At 38.9% G+C, this 19,487-nt stretch overlaps 2 protein-coding genes across 4 annotated transcripts in view; one reads left to right on the top strand and one right to left on the bottom strand.

Moving 5' to 3' along the window:
* The window catches only part of LOC139938158 (synaptic vesicle 2-related protein-like), an 81,613-nt gene extending 75,590 nt beyond the window's left edge, over positions 1 to 6,023 (bottom strand). For all 3 annotated transcript variants that reach the window (XM_071933541.1, XM_071933542.1, XM_071933543.1), the window contains exons 1-2: positions 5,667 to 6,023; positions 914 to 980 (exon numbers count right to left, since the gene is read on the bottom strand). In XM_071933541.1, the coding sequence (XP_071789642.1) occupies positions 914 to 945 (32 nt within the window). In that variant the 5' untranslated portion in view covers positions 946 to 980; positions 5,667 to 6,023. The remainder of the gene's footprint in view (positions 1 to 913; positions 981 to 5,666) is intronic.
* Positions 6,024 to 13,035: 7,012 nt separating this feature from the next.
* Positions 13,036 to 19,479, top strand: LOC139939217 (SREBP regulating gene protein-like). The gene is made up of 5 exons (XM_071935010.1): positions 13,036 to 13,223; positions 15,150 to 15,306; positions 16,017 to 16,171; positions 17,149 to 17,262; positions 18,764 to 19,479. The coding sequence occupies exons 1-5, from the start codon at positions 13,131 to 13,133 to the stop codon at positions 18,848 to 18,850; spliced, it is 606 nt and encodes a 201-aa protein (XP_071791111.1). The 5' UTR covers positions 13,036 to 13,130; the 3' UTR covers positions 18,851 to 19,479.
* The last annotated feature ends 8 nt before the right edge of the window (positions 19,480 to 19,487 follow it).

The following is a 19,487-nucleotide window of genomic DNA, read 5'->3' as shown; positions in this document are numbered from 1 at the left end:
CAATATAAACAGACCTTTTCGCAACTACCCATTGCACAAGCGCTAACTCATGAATGAGGTGCATGAGGTCTAGCTTGCGATCCAGCTTGATTGCTAGACCCGAATGCACCTCATTCCACGCCTGTACCGAGTATTTGAGATAAGGGCCCAATTTCATAGCGCTGCTTAACGGTAAGCAGATTTGCATATTTACTGTAGCAGAAAAATTTGCTTAAGCCTTAGCGTATTTCACAGGTTAGCAAAAAAATTGGGCAGCCATATTGCGTGTGTACCGTGGATTTGCATTGTGACGTCATTTATTTTCGTGCGGTAGGCACCGGAAGGTTAGCATTCTTATCCGTGTGCTTACGGTTAGCAGCGCTATGATATAGAAACTACACAGTAAGCACAAAATTGCAGCGCTATGAAATTGGGCCCAGGTCTCTGCTTCTGGTCTCTGCGTTTTCATTTTCATCATTTGACCTCAGCGCTGAGGGCCTATGCCGGGAGTCTCTAAAAAGAAAAACACTGTGACGAAATACAACAGACTTTCATTTTAGGTAGAACAACCAAATCTTGCTCATCAGAATAAAGGTTACCAACAAAAATATCAATGTCTAGCGTCATAATTTATTACTGGTATTCTGCTCATTTCTGCTCAGCAGGAAAACATTATAAAGCAATACTTTCTTCAAAAGCAGCTGTGTAAAATATTGCTTAAAAACATTCTACAATATAGGATATAATATTTTGTTGTGCTTCTCAGGTGTTTTTTTTTTTGCTAAGTAAGCCCCTACCCCAAGATGCATAATACAAGGGCCCAAGATAAATTTTGCATGCTCTCTTTCAAGGAGATAGAGTTCTACAAAGCCAGTAGCAACAAGATTGAAAAACTCAAACAGCTATCAGACATGACTGGTATGGCAATACTTACCGTGACTCAACTTCAGCTTTTTTATCATCCATTTTGAAGAAGAAGTCTTTTGATAGCGAGATCAGTGCTGATGAGAAAATGATATGTTGGATATGTATGAAATAAATGACTGTTATCAAATTTATTTTGATTTACGCTATCACATCTCAATGTATGTTTCTACCCAAGAAAAACATGGTAGGCCAAATTCCCTCAATTTTAAATTAGGCTGTGTCCGAAATGGCGACTTAGGGTAGAGTTCGGCTAGATCGCGCGCATCTGCCTATTCTTCAACACTGGCAAATGCGCTCGTTTCAGACCCGGCCTTACATGTCAATTGACCCCTTGTGAATACTGCTGGTTAGCTGAGGTCACACGCAAATTTATATGCATCAAGAACGGCGATCTCCTTTTTGTCCTGCCTCCTTTGTCCACCAGGTAGGGCACTGTTTGAAAGTGGTACATCATTGTACGCAAGGGGGCCTACGGACAATACCTCGGTCCTAATAAACCTACATATAACCACAGTCCAACTCCCACGGTATGGTTCAAAACTCTTCCTCTGTATTTGACACAAGATATACATTGAGCTGATATGATTGTACTAAACTGAGTACTTTTTTGTTTTTGTCAATGCAGTAAGTATTGTACATACATGTATACGAACAATGTGGACGTTCACTACAATGGACATTGTTCAGTATTATATGATTCGGGCCTACAGGGCTATAGAACAAAACTGACACATCCATAGAGAATTTTCAAGCCAATCATGTTTAAATATCCAGATGGTACACAGTTTTTTTCTAAGGGGGGGTATACATATTGAACTTAAGCAAATAGATGATCCTTCCATCCCTTCCTTCCTCCACCATGTGTTAGATTAAGGGAATCAATGTGTGGTAAATTATCAAGAACTAGGAGGCCTCGACGGGTTTAAACCACTAGTTGAAAACCGATTCAACACACTTTGATTCCCATTCATAAATACCTTTTCGGTCAAAAAAATCAACACTTTTTGGTCAAAAAGTAAAACAAGTGCAAAAATTATTAGTGTTCAATGATTTCTTTCAACACAACACCCCTCCAGCTATGAAATGGTAAGGCCCTCGGGTAAACAACTCCTTATAATAAGGAAATGCTGTGCGCATCGAGCGTATCGCGTGATGTGGCACAACTGTTTCAGCCGTTGCTCTCGACCAATAGGAATGAAGAAACTGTCTTATAAGCACAGGTGCAAGCACGCGTGTCACCCCCATGTTTCCAACACTTTTTACTGGTCCTAAACAAAGGTTTATACACACCCACGTGACGGGCTCTCCACCAATAGGAATAGCGAAACTGTCTGAGGTATTATGAATGTTAAATTAAACCTGAGAGGAAATTTCCAACTATGACTTTTGCAGATACATACAAACAGTGCGTGTTAAATTATTGCAGCCTTTTTGGCATGTATTAAAGGATAGGCTGTTGAACAAAAAACTTAATTGTGAGTGAAAATTTTGAAAGCTTGCGACCGCAAAGTGTGAAAGCTAGAGAGGGCGACAGCTTGAAGGAACGAAGCCTGCTTCTAAAAGTAAATTTATCTTCGCTTTTGAAAGCCCTATTCTGCAATCTGGGGTGTTCCATAAGGTTTTCACTTCATTGTCTTACATGTATATGGATTTTATCTAAGTTATAAAATATAATCATAAAAAAGGGGGGAAATAAATTTTTTATTTTTTTATTTTTTTGTTAAATTTTTTTTTTTAGGGTTCGTTTGGGGGGGGGGAGGCCTGTTAAATACGGCAAAATCACATTGCCCTTTATAAGCAAACAAGTAACCAGTAATTGATTATATCTCCAGTGTGCCCTTATTGATTGCCCTCTTTTGATTGCCTTGCTGATGCCCATGAACCCTATACTAATTCCCCTTGAATCCTACCTAAACCAATGCCCCTTAAATCGTATACTCATTTCATGTTGAGTGGTTTTCACTGAGGACCTTGACTGTGTACATTGACCTTTACAAGGGCAAAATCACAGCTAGACATAAGAGCAAACAATGGTTACAAACCAATTACACTGTACAGTACAATAAAGGGGACTGTCAGTATAATAAATTAGCAGCCTTGATAACTGGCCGCCCCAAACAACATTGATATGATTGATGGTGCCCTTTGTAATAGCGCGCTTGGGTGTGTAGTAATTTGAAAGAGAAAAGTTTTGCATTGAGTGATATGGTATTGACTCAATGCTCAAAGACATAAGGGGGGGGCTCTAAAAAGCCAAATTCGGTAGTATAAATATGTGTAGTATTTGAAAGCAAACATTGCTTTTAAAAAAGTCTCTGCTAAGCAACAATAAGCAGTATGGTATTTTAGCTGTTATCCTTTTTTCCAGAAAGCATCTTTCTATTGTGCTTAGCTCCTTTTTGTGCTGAAGCAGCTCTGTGAAATTTTGCCCTGCTTAATGCGGATTGTACAAACAGTCTCCTTTTCACAGTCTACAGAACTGCACATTAGGGCACACAGTTTTGAATTTGTTCCCACTCACTTCCAACTTGAAGTGGAAGTGTCGTGGCCGAGCGGTTAAGAGCATCGAGTTCACACTCTGGTGTTTCTGATCAGCAGAGTGTGGGTTTGCAAGACACTTTACCATTGCTTCGTCCTTCGGATGGGGCGTAAAGGCATTGATCCCATGTGTTGTGTAATGTATGTAAAAGAACCCAGTGCACTTTTCAGAAAAAGAAGGGGTTCGCCCCGGTGTTTCTGGCTGTGGCTGCTGTATGCGCCATTGGGTCTCGGAATACATCACTGCAATAACCTATCTTTCTGAATACTCAGCGCCTTGAGTACCACATTTGGTAGATACACGTGTGCGCTATAGGCCCTAAGACTTCGATATTATTATGATGTAACCTCCATCATGCAAGTAAGCAATGGGGCCATCATATTTTCAACTCAGAAAGCACTCCAACCCACGACACCCTAACATTTTGGGGAAAGCTGGGAACAGAAGACCTCGTCTGGGCCCAATTTAATAGAGCTGCTTAAAGGCTCTGTACACATTTGGTAATTACTCATATACTAAAATAAACCCTTACTTGGTAGTGAGCAATAGAGAGCTGTTGATAGTATAAGAAGATTGTGAGAAACAATTCCCCCTGAAGGGTGACTGCTCTATATTCTGACATCCCTATGTTCCGACACCCTTATGTTCCATCATAGGGGTGTCGGAATATAGGGGTGTCGGAAGTTAGGCTGACTTGTCGGAACATAGGGGTGTCGGAACATCTATAGGGGGGTCGGAATATAGGTGTGTAACCCTCTGATATAATGTAGTTTTTGAGAAAGAGGTAATTTCTCACTACAATAATAAAAGACTTCTGGCCAGAAGCCTTTTATTCCTATCTGAAAGCACACTATTTTCTACAAAAAGGGTGTTTTTCTTGCATCATTTTCTTGCAACTTCATTCCCAATTGAGTCCAAATTTTCACAGGCTTGTTATTTTATGCATGTGGGGATACACCAACACCAAGCGAGAATACTGGTCTTAAGAATTACCAAATGTGTTCAGTGCATTTAAAGCACAAAAAGAAGCTAAATTACCATGTCACTAAATATGTAGTTACCAGTATCCTGCTCATTTCTGCTTAGCAGACTATGGAAAGCACTATTTTCTGACTTTGAAAGCAGCTCTATGAAATAGGCACCAGATGTTAGTTGGCTGTACATGTACATAGAGTGTTTTTTATGTGATTATTTATTGTTGAGCAGTCTACACAATGAATCCAAGGACTCTTTAACAAAAGGGATCCAGGTGGTCACACTGGTGCTCCAATAGACCGTATCGAGTAAACACTTTGCTGCAACGAAAGTGGCCATCTTGTAGGGCAGGCCGTATACGTGCATCTAAACATTACGTGGCATACTATGTATTATGTTTATCAGAATTTATAACAGTATGCAGTAATAAAAAAAAATTAAAAATGTAATTTACATATTTTTGAATTTGTTTCCCCACTATGGCGAGCCATAGAATCCCAAATAGCAACCACATCATGTAATCTACTGAGTGACTGAGGAGAATGACGATAACTTTGATTGTTGGTAAAAATTAAAAATCTCCAAAATTATTAGAAAATGATATAAGGCACATGGCTTCTTAAGCATCTGTATTTTTTTTCAGAATGGTCAGCAAAATATTCAGTCACATAATTTGATCATCATGAATTGTGAATTGAAATAGTGTTTGATGAAACTTTTTGGGTGGGCAAATATTTTTATATGGCCTCAACATTATGACATATTTTTGTACCTTGTAGAAATGCCTAAAATACCAAACTTTTTTTGCATTTACAAGTGCAAATAACCAGTGGAGCCTTACGTGTTTCTAAGTTTTTGTCAAGGGAGAGGAGACTCTTTGCTTGGCAAATAAAACCACAATTTGTTTATCTAGGGACTGTTTACATCGCGCACATAGAGGTAAAAGATTTGCCACGATTTTAGGGACACCTCGAATACAGGACCTCCTACGATATAAATAAATAGCAAACTTTTGGGTACAACCAAGTGTAAATCTCTTAGGTGAGTGTTGGATCTGAAAAGAACCGGTCGGGTCTCGATGTCTCGAACAGTATACTCTGTCGAGACCCAACCCACTCTTTTCAGAGCCAACACTCACCTTTTTTTAAAAAGAGATTTACACATGGTTGTACCCGCAAGTTTACTAAATACTAGGTTACTAGTATTACTTTTAAGTATTATTTATAGTTTCTCCTTATATACTTACTTGTCAATTGCTTGGTTGTTAAGAACCTCTCTACTACTACAAAAGGGGGCACTTGATGATGCCCGACGATATGAACGGTGTACCTGTATGGGATGTGCAGTGCACACAAAATCACAGCGCAGACTTCGGTTGTTTGGTCCTCCTTCCTTGACCTTGCTGTGCATTGCTGTGTGAATCACACAGCGCAGGGGGGGGGACTGTTTCTGGATGCAACTCACACACGTTTGTTTGAACACTTTTTTTTAACACTTGGTCCGTTTCATTTTGAAACATTAGTTTCATTACTAAACTTTTGACTGTTTACCAAAACTCTTTACTATGTATACTAATAAATAGAGAACATGCAGTACACCGGCTGCCAAAATGCAAAATGTGGCGCTCTGTGATTTATTTGCACGCTCAACAAACCTGTACAACGCCCTCTTGTGGTGATCATTGTTGATAAGACGGATATATTTTTAATCTTCTTCGTGCAACATTCTAAAACATCATTACGAAAAGGCAGGGAAAAAAATACACATACAGTACGTGACTTAACAAAATGGGGTTTTAACTTTGATTAAAGTACATTAAAGGCAGTGGACACTATAGGTAATTACTCAAAATAATTATATTATATAAAACCTTTTTGGTAACAGTATAATGGGGAGCTGTTGATAGTATAAAACGTTGCAAAAAAATAGTTAATGGCCTGACGTTTCGACCCTCTTTGGCAGAGTCTTTCTCGAAGGCTAAAATGACAACACAACAAACATGAACAGGTAACTAAGTGAAACATAAGCAGTGACGTGGAAATGTTAGAAAGCATACAGAAAAAAGCGGGGGTAAACAATGAATAGGGGGACAAAAAGGGGGGTGAAGGGAAGGGACTGGCTTGACCACAAGCAAGAAGATGGAAACACAAAGGCAGCATCAAGGGTGGGGAGGTGGGGTAAAAAAAGTAGTTAATTAGTGAATGAGGCTCAGGCTAAAAGGCTATGGGGGAAAAGGAGACGGCAAAACAAAAGACTTATTAGTCGTTTCCTTCTTGGATGTTCAGACCATGGGGTTGAATGGTATAAAACGTTGTGAGAAACGGCTCCTAAGGAAGTAAAGTAATTTTCCACGAAATTAATTTGATTTCGAGAGCTTAGAATTTGAGGAATCGAAATCAAGCATTTGAAATGCTCGCAACTTGGTGTGACTAGGGTGTTTTTTTCGTTCATTAGTCGCAACTTCGACGACTGATTGAGCTCAACAGGTTTGTTATTTTTTGCATCTTATGTTGAGATACACCAAGTGAGAAGACTGGTCGGACAATTACCAATAGTGTCCAGTGTCTTTAAGTGAAGATGTTTGTCCATACAGGAGGGAGCAGCTAATTCCACTAAAGTGAAGTAATCTCGACTTTGTCCACAATATTGTAATGTTGATCTCGCGATCTCAACCATGAGTTTGGGTCGTTGTTTGATTAGACATACATTCAGTGATGTTTTAAAGGAACACGTTGCCTTGGATCGCGGACGAGTTGGTCTATTGAAAGCGTTTGAACCCGTTTGATATGAAATGCATATGGTTAGAAAGGTGTTTTAAAAGTAGAATATAATGATTCACACAAGAATCACTCGAAATTGCACGGTTTTCCTTTTACGTCGACAACTATCACGGTCGGCCATATGGGAGTCAAAAATGTTGACTCCCATAAATGGCCGACCGTGTTAGTCGACAGGGTAAAAAGGAAACCACGCAATTTCGAGGCATATTTGTGTAGATCAATGTGTTCTACTTTTACAATATCTTTCTAACCACAATACATTTTACAATAAACGGTTATAGAATGCTTTTTCAAAGACCAACTCGACCGATCCAAGGCAACGTGTTCCTTTAACCTCGATTTTAACCCCCAAAAAGTTGCTACTTACCAATAGAACGATCCCTTTTTTGAACAATATTGCACGGCTAAAAAGCTTGGACACGAAACACTTAAGCCAAACCTGTCGTTGTTTTAATGCCAACCGCCACATTTTGCAGGTTTTCAGCTCATAAAAACGTTTTAATTTAAACACTCTATTTTTAGAACGCCGGGAGGCAATATGTACATAGGCCTCTTTGCCGTTTAATGAGCATGATTTCAAAGCCAACCGCACTTTGCAAATTTTCAGCTCATAAAAAATTAATAATCAATCTAAAACTCAATTTTTTTATTAGGTGTTCGGGCCAACAGCCTGGAACACCTCTTATTTTTGTTCGGTTTTTTAGGTGTTCGGGTAACAGCCCAAACAACTCTTTGTTATTGTTCGGTTTTTTCTTTTTGGGGGTTTTTCTTCTTCCTCTCGCTGTCGATTGTACGCAAGAAAAAGCATAGATGCGAAGCTTGCATTAATTTGAAACTTTGCACACAGGTAGACAATAACCAGTAGATGTTGCAAAAGTTGTTACGTCACGATGACGTCATCAGTTGACGAGATACACTCATTCAAAGTTTATTATTTCATAAAAATCATAACTTTTGATCTACATGAGGGATTCTTACAATCAATACAACATCGGAAAGGTCAATAAAAACTCCGTAAACGCCTCGCAGACATGACCCCTTTCTGATCTTGTCTCCTGGTTCAAAATCGAGGTTGAAAATTATAAAATTCATGTATAAAGAACTACAAAATTCCCCCATTGTTTGCGCGTAAAGATTTTACAATAACATGTACATGTGTCACCACGTGTAAGCATGCGGTGCATTGCGGTCACCACGTGTAAGTATGCGGTGCATTGAGGAGCATAGTCACGCTCTGCACCACGTGTTGATCGATTTAGGCGTTCGAGGCGTTCTCAACATAATGTCAGTTTTATTCAAAATAATTAATTGGTTTTATCTACGACCATACTGCGTTGATAACACCGGTTCTCGTCCGGTCACTGAACTTAAACAAAATCGGGCCCAGTCAATATTTAAATGGGAAACCACTTGACGTCCAAAATTTGTATTAATTATTTTTGTATTAAATTTTTTTTCTCCTATAAATAGTTCGTTTTAGTCTGTTTTCAAGGCGTTTTCAACAAACATTTCCCTTCCGGTTAGTTAGTCTCTTCTCCAGTCGTCATTATGCATAAGTTCCTATGCCCTCAACCACAAAAGCTATTTTGACAATCTACATTATATGAAAGGGCTTTACGTACGTAGTCTGTTTTCAAGGCGTTTTCAACAAACATTTCCCTCCGGTTAGTTAGTCTCTTCTCCAGTCGTCATTATTCATCAGTTCACATTCCCTCGACCACAAAAGCTATTTTGACAATCTATACATCATATGAAAGGGCCTCATGTACTTCACAAAAATGGGTATGTTTGTGACTTTTTTTGACCTTTTGACCTTTTTAAACCGGAAGTGCCTGTAAAATGCTTTGAAAAGGCATTATTTAAAGGCTTTTAGGTTGAAATGTACACTTTTTGATGCTTTACCATAAAATTATTTCACTTCGAGAAAACTGTTTGGTTTTGATTTCTTTGCAATTTGACGGGATACTTACAATACTCGTTTCATTTATTCAAACACTGACCCAACAATAGCCGAACACCTAGTGTTTGTTTCTACAAACACTATATCTAGTTTTTATTGATACTTCTTCTTCTTCTTCTTCTTCTTCTGAATCTTCTTTGTCCCCTAACAAAAACAACTTTCCCAAACTCGTATGAACTTGAAACTTTACACATAGTTAGATTTATTAGGAGAAGAAACCGTGTGAGTTACGTCACGATGACGTCATCAATTCTTGAGTTATGAATTTTCAAAGTTTATTATTTCAAAAAATCATAACTTTTGATCTACATGATGGGTTGTTACAATCGACACATCATCGGAAAGTTCGTTAACAACTCCGTAAATGCCTCGCAGACATGATCCCATTTTGATCTCGTCTTCTGGTTCAAAATCGAGTTTGAAAATTCATAATTTCATGTATAAAGAACTACGGAATTTCCCCATTGGTTGTGCGTAACACGTGTGGCGTACACGTGTAGTGTATTAGGCATAATTTATTTGGTGGCACGCTGCCAAGTTTATTGTACTCTGTGCCATAGCGTGATATGCATAGAGCTATAAAGCTCTATTTAGAGCTGTATAGCTCTATTTATGCAGAACGCTGCGAAAACGATTTCCTCTCAATCTTCGGCGTCAAATTGTTCAAATGTTACCCTTCTGATGGCTGAGTGGTCAATGTGGAATTGAAGACGAAGTTTCGCTGAGATGGCCACCTACTTCAGTGATTCATGGGACTTTTGATTATGTGAGAAAACAACAGTACAAAATGACGAACATTGGTCATGTTTTGGTTAAACACCGAGAAGAATAGAGACGTTACATCGATCGACCACTCCCCCCGGGTGAAGGGCGTTTTGGGCCCACGGAATTCACGACAGTATTACAATATCTATTACTTCTTGAACTTAGCATAATCATCATTTGTTTTGATTGTTTGTTAAAACAACTATCCAAGTTATTCTAAGTTTTTGAAGAAAAAAAATCTCTGGAATAACATAAGCCCTTTTAAACTTTCTCTAGTAGGAAAGGACGTTACGTAAACTAATTTATTTCTACCTCCATGCACAGACATGGATGTTACAATACAAAACATTCAAAGAAAACAGAATGGTTAAAGTATAAGGCCCAAGCAATTAGGAGTGGTCTTGCTAAAATAAACTGCCGGATTAAACAAAACTTGAGTACAAACAAATAAATAAAACAATCCAGATTTTCATCTTCATCTTCTCTTCGTCCCTTGTCCTCGAACAAAAGCACACTTCCCAAACTCGTATGAACTTGAAACTTCGCACATAGTTAGATATGCATTAGGAGTGGAATAATGTGTTAGTTAGGTCATGATGACGTCATCCATTCTTGAGTTATACAAATTCAAAGTTTATTATTTCAAAAAATCATTATTTTTGATCCACGTGATGGATTCTTACAATCGATACATAATCGAAAAGGTCGTTGAAAACTCCGTAAAGGCCTCGCAGACATGACCCCATTTTTACCTTGTCTTCTGGTTCAAATCAGATTTTTTTTTGTGTATTTTCGTCAAAAATACACTGTTTTGCCTACTACCGTACTGCGTTGATCACACCGGTTCTCGTCCGATCAGTGATATTAAGTAACATCGGGCCCGGTCAGTACTTGTATGGGAAACCCGCTAAACCAGTTGTTGATGTTGTTGTTGTTTGTTTTGTTTTTTGTTTTTTTAACTTCTTTTTTAAATTATTATATCAGCTTCGTTTATAGTCTGTTTTCAAGGCGTTTTCAATAAACATTTCCCTTTCGTTTAGTTAGTCTCTTCTCCAGTCGTCATTATTCATAAGTTCCTATGTCCTCAACCACAAAAGCTATTTTGACAATCTATACATCATATGAAAGGGCTTTACGTACAGAGTCTATTTTCAAGGCGTTTTTAACAAACATTTCCCTTCCGGTTAGTTAGTCTCTTCTCTAGTCGTGATTATTCATCAGTTCCGATTTCCTCAACCACAAAAGCTATTTTAACAATCTACACATCATATGAAAGGGCTTTACGTACTTCACAAAAATGGATATGTTGGTGACCTTCTCTTGACCTTTTGACCTTTCTAAACCGGAAGTGCATGTAAAATGCTTTGAAAAGGCCTATTTTCATGGGTTTTTCCTTTGATAATTGTACACCAGGGTGTATTTTTGTACTCCCGGAAGCCGAACACCTTGTTTTTGTTATGAAAAAAACTTAAGTCTAGTTTTTTTTATAAAATTATACAATTAAGCCCACAGAATCGAAAGATAAGAGAAAACTCTTATTTTTATGCAATTATTAATTAGCTGTTCCGACTTATTGTCGGAACAGTCGGGCCTATTGTTTTAGATTTTTATGATTTTTATTAAAACATTCGTGATATCCGACTCATTTTCCTTTGTGCCTACCTCAACGGTAAGCTTATATTCAGGATCCTGTTTGAATAATTGAAGCTTATATAATTTGAGACAAAACCTGAAGTCTTTATCATCAGGCATCTGGAAGACCAGCACAATTTTGCGCAACCAGGTTTGTTTTTCTGTCAATAATTTCCTGCAACTTTACTTACCAATTGAGCCAAAATTTTCACAGATTTGTTATTTTTATGCAAAAGTGATGTTGAGATAATAATATACCAAGTGAGAATACTGCATAGAGTATATAACTCTATGGAATACTGCATGCTCTTCCATTTTACCAAACATGTCTGATGTGCCTTCAATGGCACCAATACACACTTTCACTCAGCGTTGCCACAAGTAAAACAGAAAAACAAGGCGCCATAAAAAGTAAAACTATTCTGAGAATAGTATCATTTAGAATTTATATTTTAAATCTAATTATGGTTTCCAAGAAGAGGTGGGTTTATTCTCTAATTTAATCGAGCAAGACTCTTTTGTAATATATTACATTTTGAAGTAAAAAGCGCATTTACAAAAATCGTGTATACAAGATATCAAAGTACGTCTCTAATTTTGTAATAAAAAAAATCTGATTTTTAAATTTAAAGGCAGTGGACACCTGGTTGTAATTACTCATATTATTAGCATAAAACCTCGAGCAATGGAGAGTTGTTTATAGTATAAAACATAATAACAAACGCCCCCATACAAAGTCCGTAGTTGTCGAGAAAGTAGTAATTTTCCGCGAACTTTATTTCGAGATTCCTCAGAATTAGAACTTGAGGTCTCGAAATCACAAAGCATCTGAAAGCACACAACTTTGTGTGACAAGGGTATTTTTTTTTTTTCATAATTTTCTCGCAACTTCGACGACCAATTGAGCTCAAATTTTCACAGGTTTGTTACTTTATGCATACAAAATGTTGTTAGAAGACCAAAGTGTCTATATGTCTTTAAAGGCAGTGGACACTATTGGTAATTACTCAAAATAATTATTAGAATAAAACCTTTCTTGATTACGAGTAATGGGGAGAGATTGATAGTATAAAACATTGTGAGAAACGGCTCCCTCTGAAGTGGCATAGTTTTCGAGAACGAAGTAATTTTCCACGAATTTGATTTCGAGACCTCAAGTTTAGAATTTGAGGTCCCGAAATCAAGTATCTAAAAGCACACAACTTCGTGTGGCAAGGGTTTTTTTTTCTTTGATTATTATCTCGCAACTTCGACTATCAATTGAGCTCAAATTCTCACAGGTTTGTTATTTTATGTACATGTTGAAATACACCAAATGAGAAGACTGGTCTTTGACAATAATATTACCAATAGTGTCCACTTTCTTTAATGCCTCCGCGGCGCGCGCGTGCTCCATGCCCGGTAATTGGACATACCGCCCTCAACGGCTCTTTTAAGAGTTAAACGATGACATCATCCAAGTGTGACGTCATCGAAAACTGAGTTGAGTTGATGAATGTAAAACTGTTGGACTGAAGTCAAAAATGGTCGTGAAATTTTCTTTATTTCACACGGTCCCTCGTCCAGAAGTCTCATGTTTCCGGCAAGATTTTTGCGTCGACGTTGGGTGTTGGCGGTGATATTCTTTTTTTCCTTGGGCTACTTTATAAATAGTACATTTAATCAGGTAGGCAAATATCACAAGAAGAACGTTTTGTGTATTTTTAGTGGTTTTATACTTGTATGGATTTGTACGTGGAAATTGGTATGGAATGTACAGTAAATGTAGGGCCTGTACATCATGGATGATGGATGGAGCACAGTGTATTGTCTATTGAACATGAAAAATTGAAGGGTGCTTCAATTGACGGATTGCTTGCAAAAATTACCTGCCAACTACCATTCTTTAGGTGGCAAGGATCTTAGGATACAGATTATTTGTATTTGATTAGTATCCTGCATCCTGTGTCATTCATATTTCAGGTTTCAGTAGGATAAAAACAAACAAATCGGAATCTGATTAAATTAATACTAGGCTAATTAGTAAAAATACCATAGAGCAAAACTTCCTTGCTCTATGGTAATACTATAGTTTTTGATTGTGAAAAATTGTCAGTTGTATGGCCATGGGTAACCTAAACTAACAATTTTCCTGTTAATAAGGGAATAAAAGGGTAAATAGCGACTAGTTCTTTCATTTCACGGCCGTTTAAAACAGACAGGGTCGAATTGATGTGTGATAAAGCCTTGTAAAGGCCTGAGCCGAAGGCGAGGGCCTGTATCACACGGCAATTCGACTCTGCAAGGATTTAAACGGCCGTGAAAGAACTAAAATGTTTTATTTGATCAACTTGTTAAATTAACTACAAATTACACGCATTTATGTTTTGATATAAAAATAATTGGGAATTAAACATCATGCAAGTTCAACAAAAATTATAATTGCATCTATTGTCCGTCAATTGTGAACTGGGTGCCGAGATTTTATGTGCCGAGTTTGTGGGTGCCGAGTTTGCTGGAGCCGAGTTTGCAGGTGCCGAGTTTGCAAGGTGCCGAGTTTGCAGGTGCTGCATTTGCAAGGTGCCTTGCTTTACAAGGTGCCGAGTTTGCAGGTGCCGAGTTTGCAAGGTGCCGAGTTTGCAGGTGCCTAGTTTGCAAGGTGCCGAGTTTGCAAGGTGCTGATTTTGCAGGTGCCCAGTTTGCAAGGTGCCGAGTTTGCAGGTGCCGAGTTTGCAAGGTGCCGAGTTTGCAAGGTGCCGAGTTTGCAGGTGCCGAGTTTGCAAGGTGCCGAGTTTGCAGGTGCCTAGTTTGCAAGGGGCCGAAGTAACCGGTACCTAGTTTGCAAGGTGCCGAAGTAACCAGTACCTCTTTAGGACTAGTTCTAGGAGTTACTGAAAACTCAAGGAAGTCCTAAGTTAGGACGAGTTACTCATCTTAGTTCAAGAATAAGACTAGTCTTATACTCTTTGTGAAATCCTTCCCAGTACAATGATACATGACGGGGCTTAATTTACTGAATGATTTACCTTTTCTTGATCAAATGGAATCTAAAAATGGCAATAGTAAATACGTGTATAAAAATTACATTCAAGTTCGTCATGATTGGGGAACGCCATCTTGTTTATAATTTGCTTCCTGATGATCGCGCATCCTGTGGTCGCGAGAAGTCGGGGCACTCGCATGTAAACCAATAACTTGACTCTTTAAAGGGTCTAGGTACTTTTTGTTTTTGACACAAAACACAATGTTCGCATATTTACATTAAACTCACCCCTTAAAGTATTACTTGCTGAGGTGCTGTAAATGCAGTTTTTGAGAAATGAGTAAAACAATGTCACAAAAATATTTTTTACATGCTGAAATAATTTTCGTCTCATGAGACAAAAATTATTTTTGAGACTTCGGTGCAAGTTTAAAGTAAATCTGTGAACATTATGTTTGGTGTTACAAAAAGGACCCAAATCCTTTGAGAAGAAGAAGAAAATATCACTCATGTGTAACTCTGACTAAGTGCAAAACAGATGGAGCATTCTGATTCTCGATTCATTTTTTCCCCAACCAAATCATTGCATTAGTTTGAATTAGTGTATACATCATTTCGATTAAATTTTAGGCCGATCCAATTGGTGTGATCAGTGACAGATTTGAAGACCTCCCACACACAACCCTGCAGCTTCAACTGAGGTCACGTGTTGAGGTTATTGACAAAAACAACTCGTGGTCCTGTCTTAATTCAAAACAAGGACACACCTTAGTTGTTGACAATAGAGGTAAGTGATCTTGGACAGGCTCAATTTCATAACTACTGCTTACTGCTGAATTCTGCGCTTACTATCGACATTCTCAGCTTATAGAGCAAGTGCAAAATTTCTGCAGAAGCTGTGTATTGTAAGCAAAGAATGCATAGTAATGTGGAGTACGCAGGCCCTTGATTGAAATTCCCTGCTAACCCGTGAAATTTGCTTGAAGTACATGTAAGCGGAGAATTCCCTTCTTCTGCAAGCGTTGATTTTTTTGCCATGAAGTTGGGCCCTGGAAACTGAAAGATGTAAAGGAATGGAAATAATGCAGAACTGATTTATATTCATTTTTTGTGTGAAACTTCCTTAAGAGTACGGCAGGGTTTTCCCCGTGCCAAGCTATGGTATCTGGCCGATATGCGCAAATTATTTTTTGCCGATTAGAAAATAAAATAATTTTTTTTTTCCTCAATTTCTTTCTACACAAAAAAATAATGACCTTGTGATCATTTACAAATCTGAAATTGTCATTTGTGACCTTACAGTTCAATTGCGTCAAATGCCTTATTTTTTTGCTTTGCGAACGGTAAGCAGCAGCTACATGTATGACAAATAAATGTCAAAGGTCAGCACTGTAAACGGGTAAACAGAAAATATCTGCTTAAAAAAAAAATGCTCAAAGTCCTTTTTGAATTTGATCTATATAATGCTCTTCCATGAATCTCTTTTGTAAACTGCAGGTTTTGTGTGTCCGAGGAAAGCCGTTCTGGTCAACAACTGCTGCGACCCTGAGTCAGAGTCTTCAGTACTTTATTCTTGCAGCTCCTGTCGAGACGACACTAACTGCTGTTCCATTTATGAGGACTGTGTGTCATGCTGTATGCACCCTGAGAAGGTTAGTGTAGGGTTCGTTTGTTTCCTCATTTGTTTTATAGACACTGGACACTATTGGTTATTTTCAAAGACCAGTCTTCTCACTTGGTGTATCTCAACATATATAATGCATAAAATAACAAACCTGTGAAAATTAGAGCTCAACCAGTCATCGAAGTTGGGAGATAATAATGAAAAGAAAAACACCCTTGTCGCAAGAAGTTGTGTGCTTTCAGATGCTTGATTTTGAGACCTCAAAATCTAATTCTGTAGCTTATGTGGTAGACATTTGGGAATTTGTAGTCCATACCTGTTCCATGTAATTTTGCAGTATTTTTGAACAGTTTGAGGGAGTGGGAATCAATTTTACATCATGCATAACGAGAAAAATGAGTGTCTATTTATTGTTATCATTATATTTTATCATTATTAAAGGGTGCGTTCGATTAGCTTCCCGGGTCGACCCCAATTTGCTCCCTGTAGGTTCGAATAGCTTTGACGTCATTCCAGGGGCTCACCCCAGTCAGCCCCAAATACCCTGCTTTGGAACGGTCACTTGGGGCTGACCTGAGGTGCATGACATCACCACGAAAGGGCAAGTGACCGTTCGATTAGCTCTTGTCAGGGGCTCACCCAAATGAGCACCGCGGGGTCGACACAGGGAAGCTAGTCGAACGCACCCAAATATTCATCTTAAATGAGCTTCAAATATCATGATGTGACTCGTATTGTGACGTCACACTTTGCTTAGCAATTTTGATTGATTCACACTTCAGACCAATCTAACATGTACCTCTTTGAGAAATCAGTCCCTGTGGTCGATTTCACAAAGAGTTAGGACTAGTCCTAACTTAGGACTAGTCCTAGGAGATATACAAATTGCATGGATAGTCCTAAGTTAGGACGAGTAACTGGTCCTAACTCGAGATAAGACTAGTCCTAACTCTTTGTGAAATCCACCCCTGCTCTCTTCAAAGCCATTCAACTTTGTTCTTGCAGGAGTCTTTACTACAAGGTGTTCTAGGGAAGGCCAGCAACACCTTGAAGCTGCTGTTAAAGGGTGTGAGGAATCACTACGAGCTTTGCCTTGCCAAGTGCCGTACTTCCTCTGAGGTGATAATAACAAAAATTCTAGGTTCTTATAGCGTTATTCACACCTATGGGTATGTTCAGACAGCGTACTAAGTTAGACCCGAACCGGTTTAACTTCTACGAGCAGCAGGGGGTGGTCGTAAAAATAAAAAACCCTTGCGTTCAGACAGGACTGAGTTAAACCCGATACGGTTTATCTTTGGTTTTAAGAGGTGAAAGCGAACGCAACCCCGTTACTCTAACATCCTGTTTATTGGCCTGTTCATTGGTCACCGTGTGTTTACATAATAATTACGGAGGTCAACGGGTCATCTGTTGTGAGTAAAACCGTATGTGGTCTTTTTTATTCTGACCACACACACAGTGTTAAAAGATAAACCCGTAGCGGTCTAAAGATAAACCCCCTCCCTGGCATTTTATCTTTTGTGGGTTGAACTCGATTCGGACTAACTTTAGAACCGTTCAGACACACAGAGTTAAACTCGATCGGGTTGAACCATGAGTTTAACCAACTTTAGTACTGTGTCTGAACGACCTCTAAAAAGGTGTATCAAAGCACTCAATATTTTGTCCTGCAAGGTATGGTGGACCTACGTTTTTGAAGTATGAGCCCTATCCCTTTATAGCGCCATGTAATGACTCACAACATTGTACAAGGTGCTGTGGCGCCAATCAAACCAGGAACAACAGGGCGAACCCCTTCTCTTTTCAATAAGTGCACTGGGCTCTTTTACCTGCATAACACAACACATGGGACCAATGACTTTACGTCCCATCCGAAAGGCCCAGCAACAATGGTTAAGTGTCTTGCATGTCAAGACTGGGACTCAAACCCACACTATGCTGATTAGAGCTTGAGTTCGGTGCTCGGCCCTGACACGCAACAAGGTATGCCAACTTGAAACCTCTCTCAGGCTGTATCCATATGCAGTGTCTGACTGGTCTCAGCCATAGACAGTCCTGGCAACTGCTGGCCTGATGCTTCACATGGGCAATCACCTCCATGCCCCTGGTCATTGCCTTTATGCCCTTAACTTTCTCATAGAAGTGCCCTTTACCAAGGAGAAGACGCCTTGGTGCCCCTTGAAATGTTTCTCGTCTGATACATGTGTACCTCACAGAAGCCACAGAGGCAATTTCTAGCATGCCCCTCGTCGTTGCCTTTGTGCCCTTGAAATGTTTCAGGCCTGATACATGTGTACCTCATAGAAGCCACGGAGGCAATTGCTACCATGCCCCTGGTCATTGCCTTTGTGCCCTTGAAATTATCCATTCAAAATATTTGTTGTAGTGGCCAAATCTGTCCAGTTAATTTTCCTATAGTACAAACCATAAAAGGGAAATCAAATTTTCGAGATGCATGTATTTCATTTTCTTTATCGTACATGTACAGGTGTATGCTTATATGTCTATGGGATATTTCACATGCAGCCCACTCTCCCATGCCAAACCTTAATAATTACACACGATAATGTGCCATGTTTAATCAAATCTATGCCTGCTTGTTTTTACCCTTTTCCAGAGTGTACAACACGAAAACACATACAGGGATCCAATTGCAAAACACTGCTACGGACAGAGCCCCCCTAAACTTCAGCCACCTGGATAAACCTTGAGTGATCATCTATATTTACCCATTGGAACCGATTGGAACCCACTGGAACACAGAGGCCAGGGAAGGTCATTTGTTTTTGTAGCCCACTTTCTTTAATCTGCTCAGGGCAAACTGGACAAAGCAATACCGGAGATGAGGAAATTCTACTTGGCTAGTGCTTTGGGAATGGACAACACTGTACGTCTGTAATCGCCAATTCTGCAAACTGTAGATCGCCTGGCATAAATTACTTGATAAAAGTGATTTGTGCGTACATGTACAGCAGATGACGGATGGTCAGCTAATTGGCAGTGAATGTTTCTCAGTTGCTGCTAACTAACTGGTGATATACTGGTGGACTTTATGTAAATAAGGTCCGAGAACCAAGTGTAACTGAGCATTGGATCGTGTTTCTTTGCCGATTTGGGAGCGTATTCAGATTGAGATAAAAAAATATTCTCAAGCGTTTAATGAGATGTGCAATATTCCGTGGAACTGCTACTTAAGAGCTTAAAATTATATTTTGAATTGAAAAACTCCAAAACACTAAAACACAAAATAATTTATAACTTTTAAAATTTATAAATCTTGTTATTGTACTGCTGTAACTCCTGAAAAGAGTAGAAAGTGCCAAAGTAGTGTGGTGACCGGA

The sequence above is a fragment of the Asterias amurensis genome, chromosome 6, assembly GCF_032118995.1.
Source record: "Asterias amurensis chromosome 6, ASM3211899v1".
NCBI classification, from domain to species: domain Eukaryota; kingdom Metazoa; phylum Echinodermata; class Asteroidea; order Forcipulatida; family Asteriidae; genus Asterias; species Asterias amurensis.
This window is presented reverse-complemented; position numbering and strand designations above follow the sequence as displayed.

Bases quoted from the DNA above. Each gene is read 5' to 3' on its own strand.
- LOC139939217 (XM_071935010.1), top strand. From the start codon at position 13,131: ATGTTTCCGGCAAGATTTTTGCGTCGACGTTGGGTGTTGGCGGTGATA. The intron at 13,224-15,149 runs GTAGGCAAATAT...ATTAAATTTTAG, and splicing joins TAAATAGTACATTTAATCAG to GCCGATCCAATTGGTGTGAT. The intron at 17,263-18,763 runs GTGATAATAACA...ACCCTTTTCCAG, and splicing joins AGTGCCGTACTTCCTCTGAG to AGTGTACAACACGAAAACAC.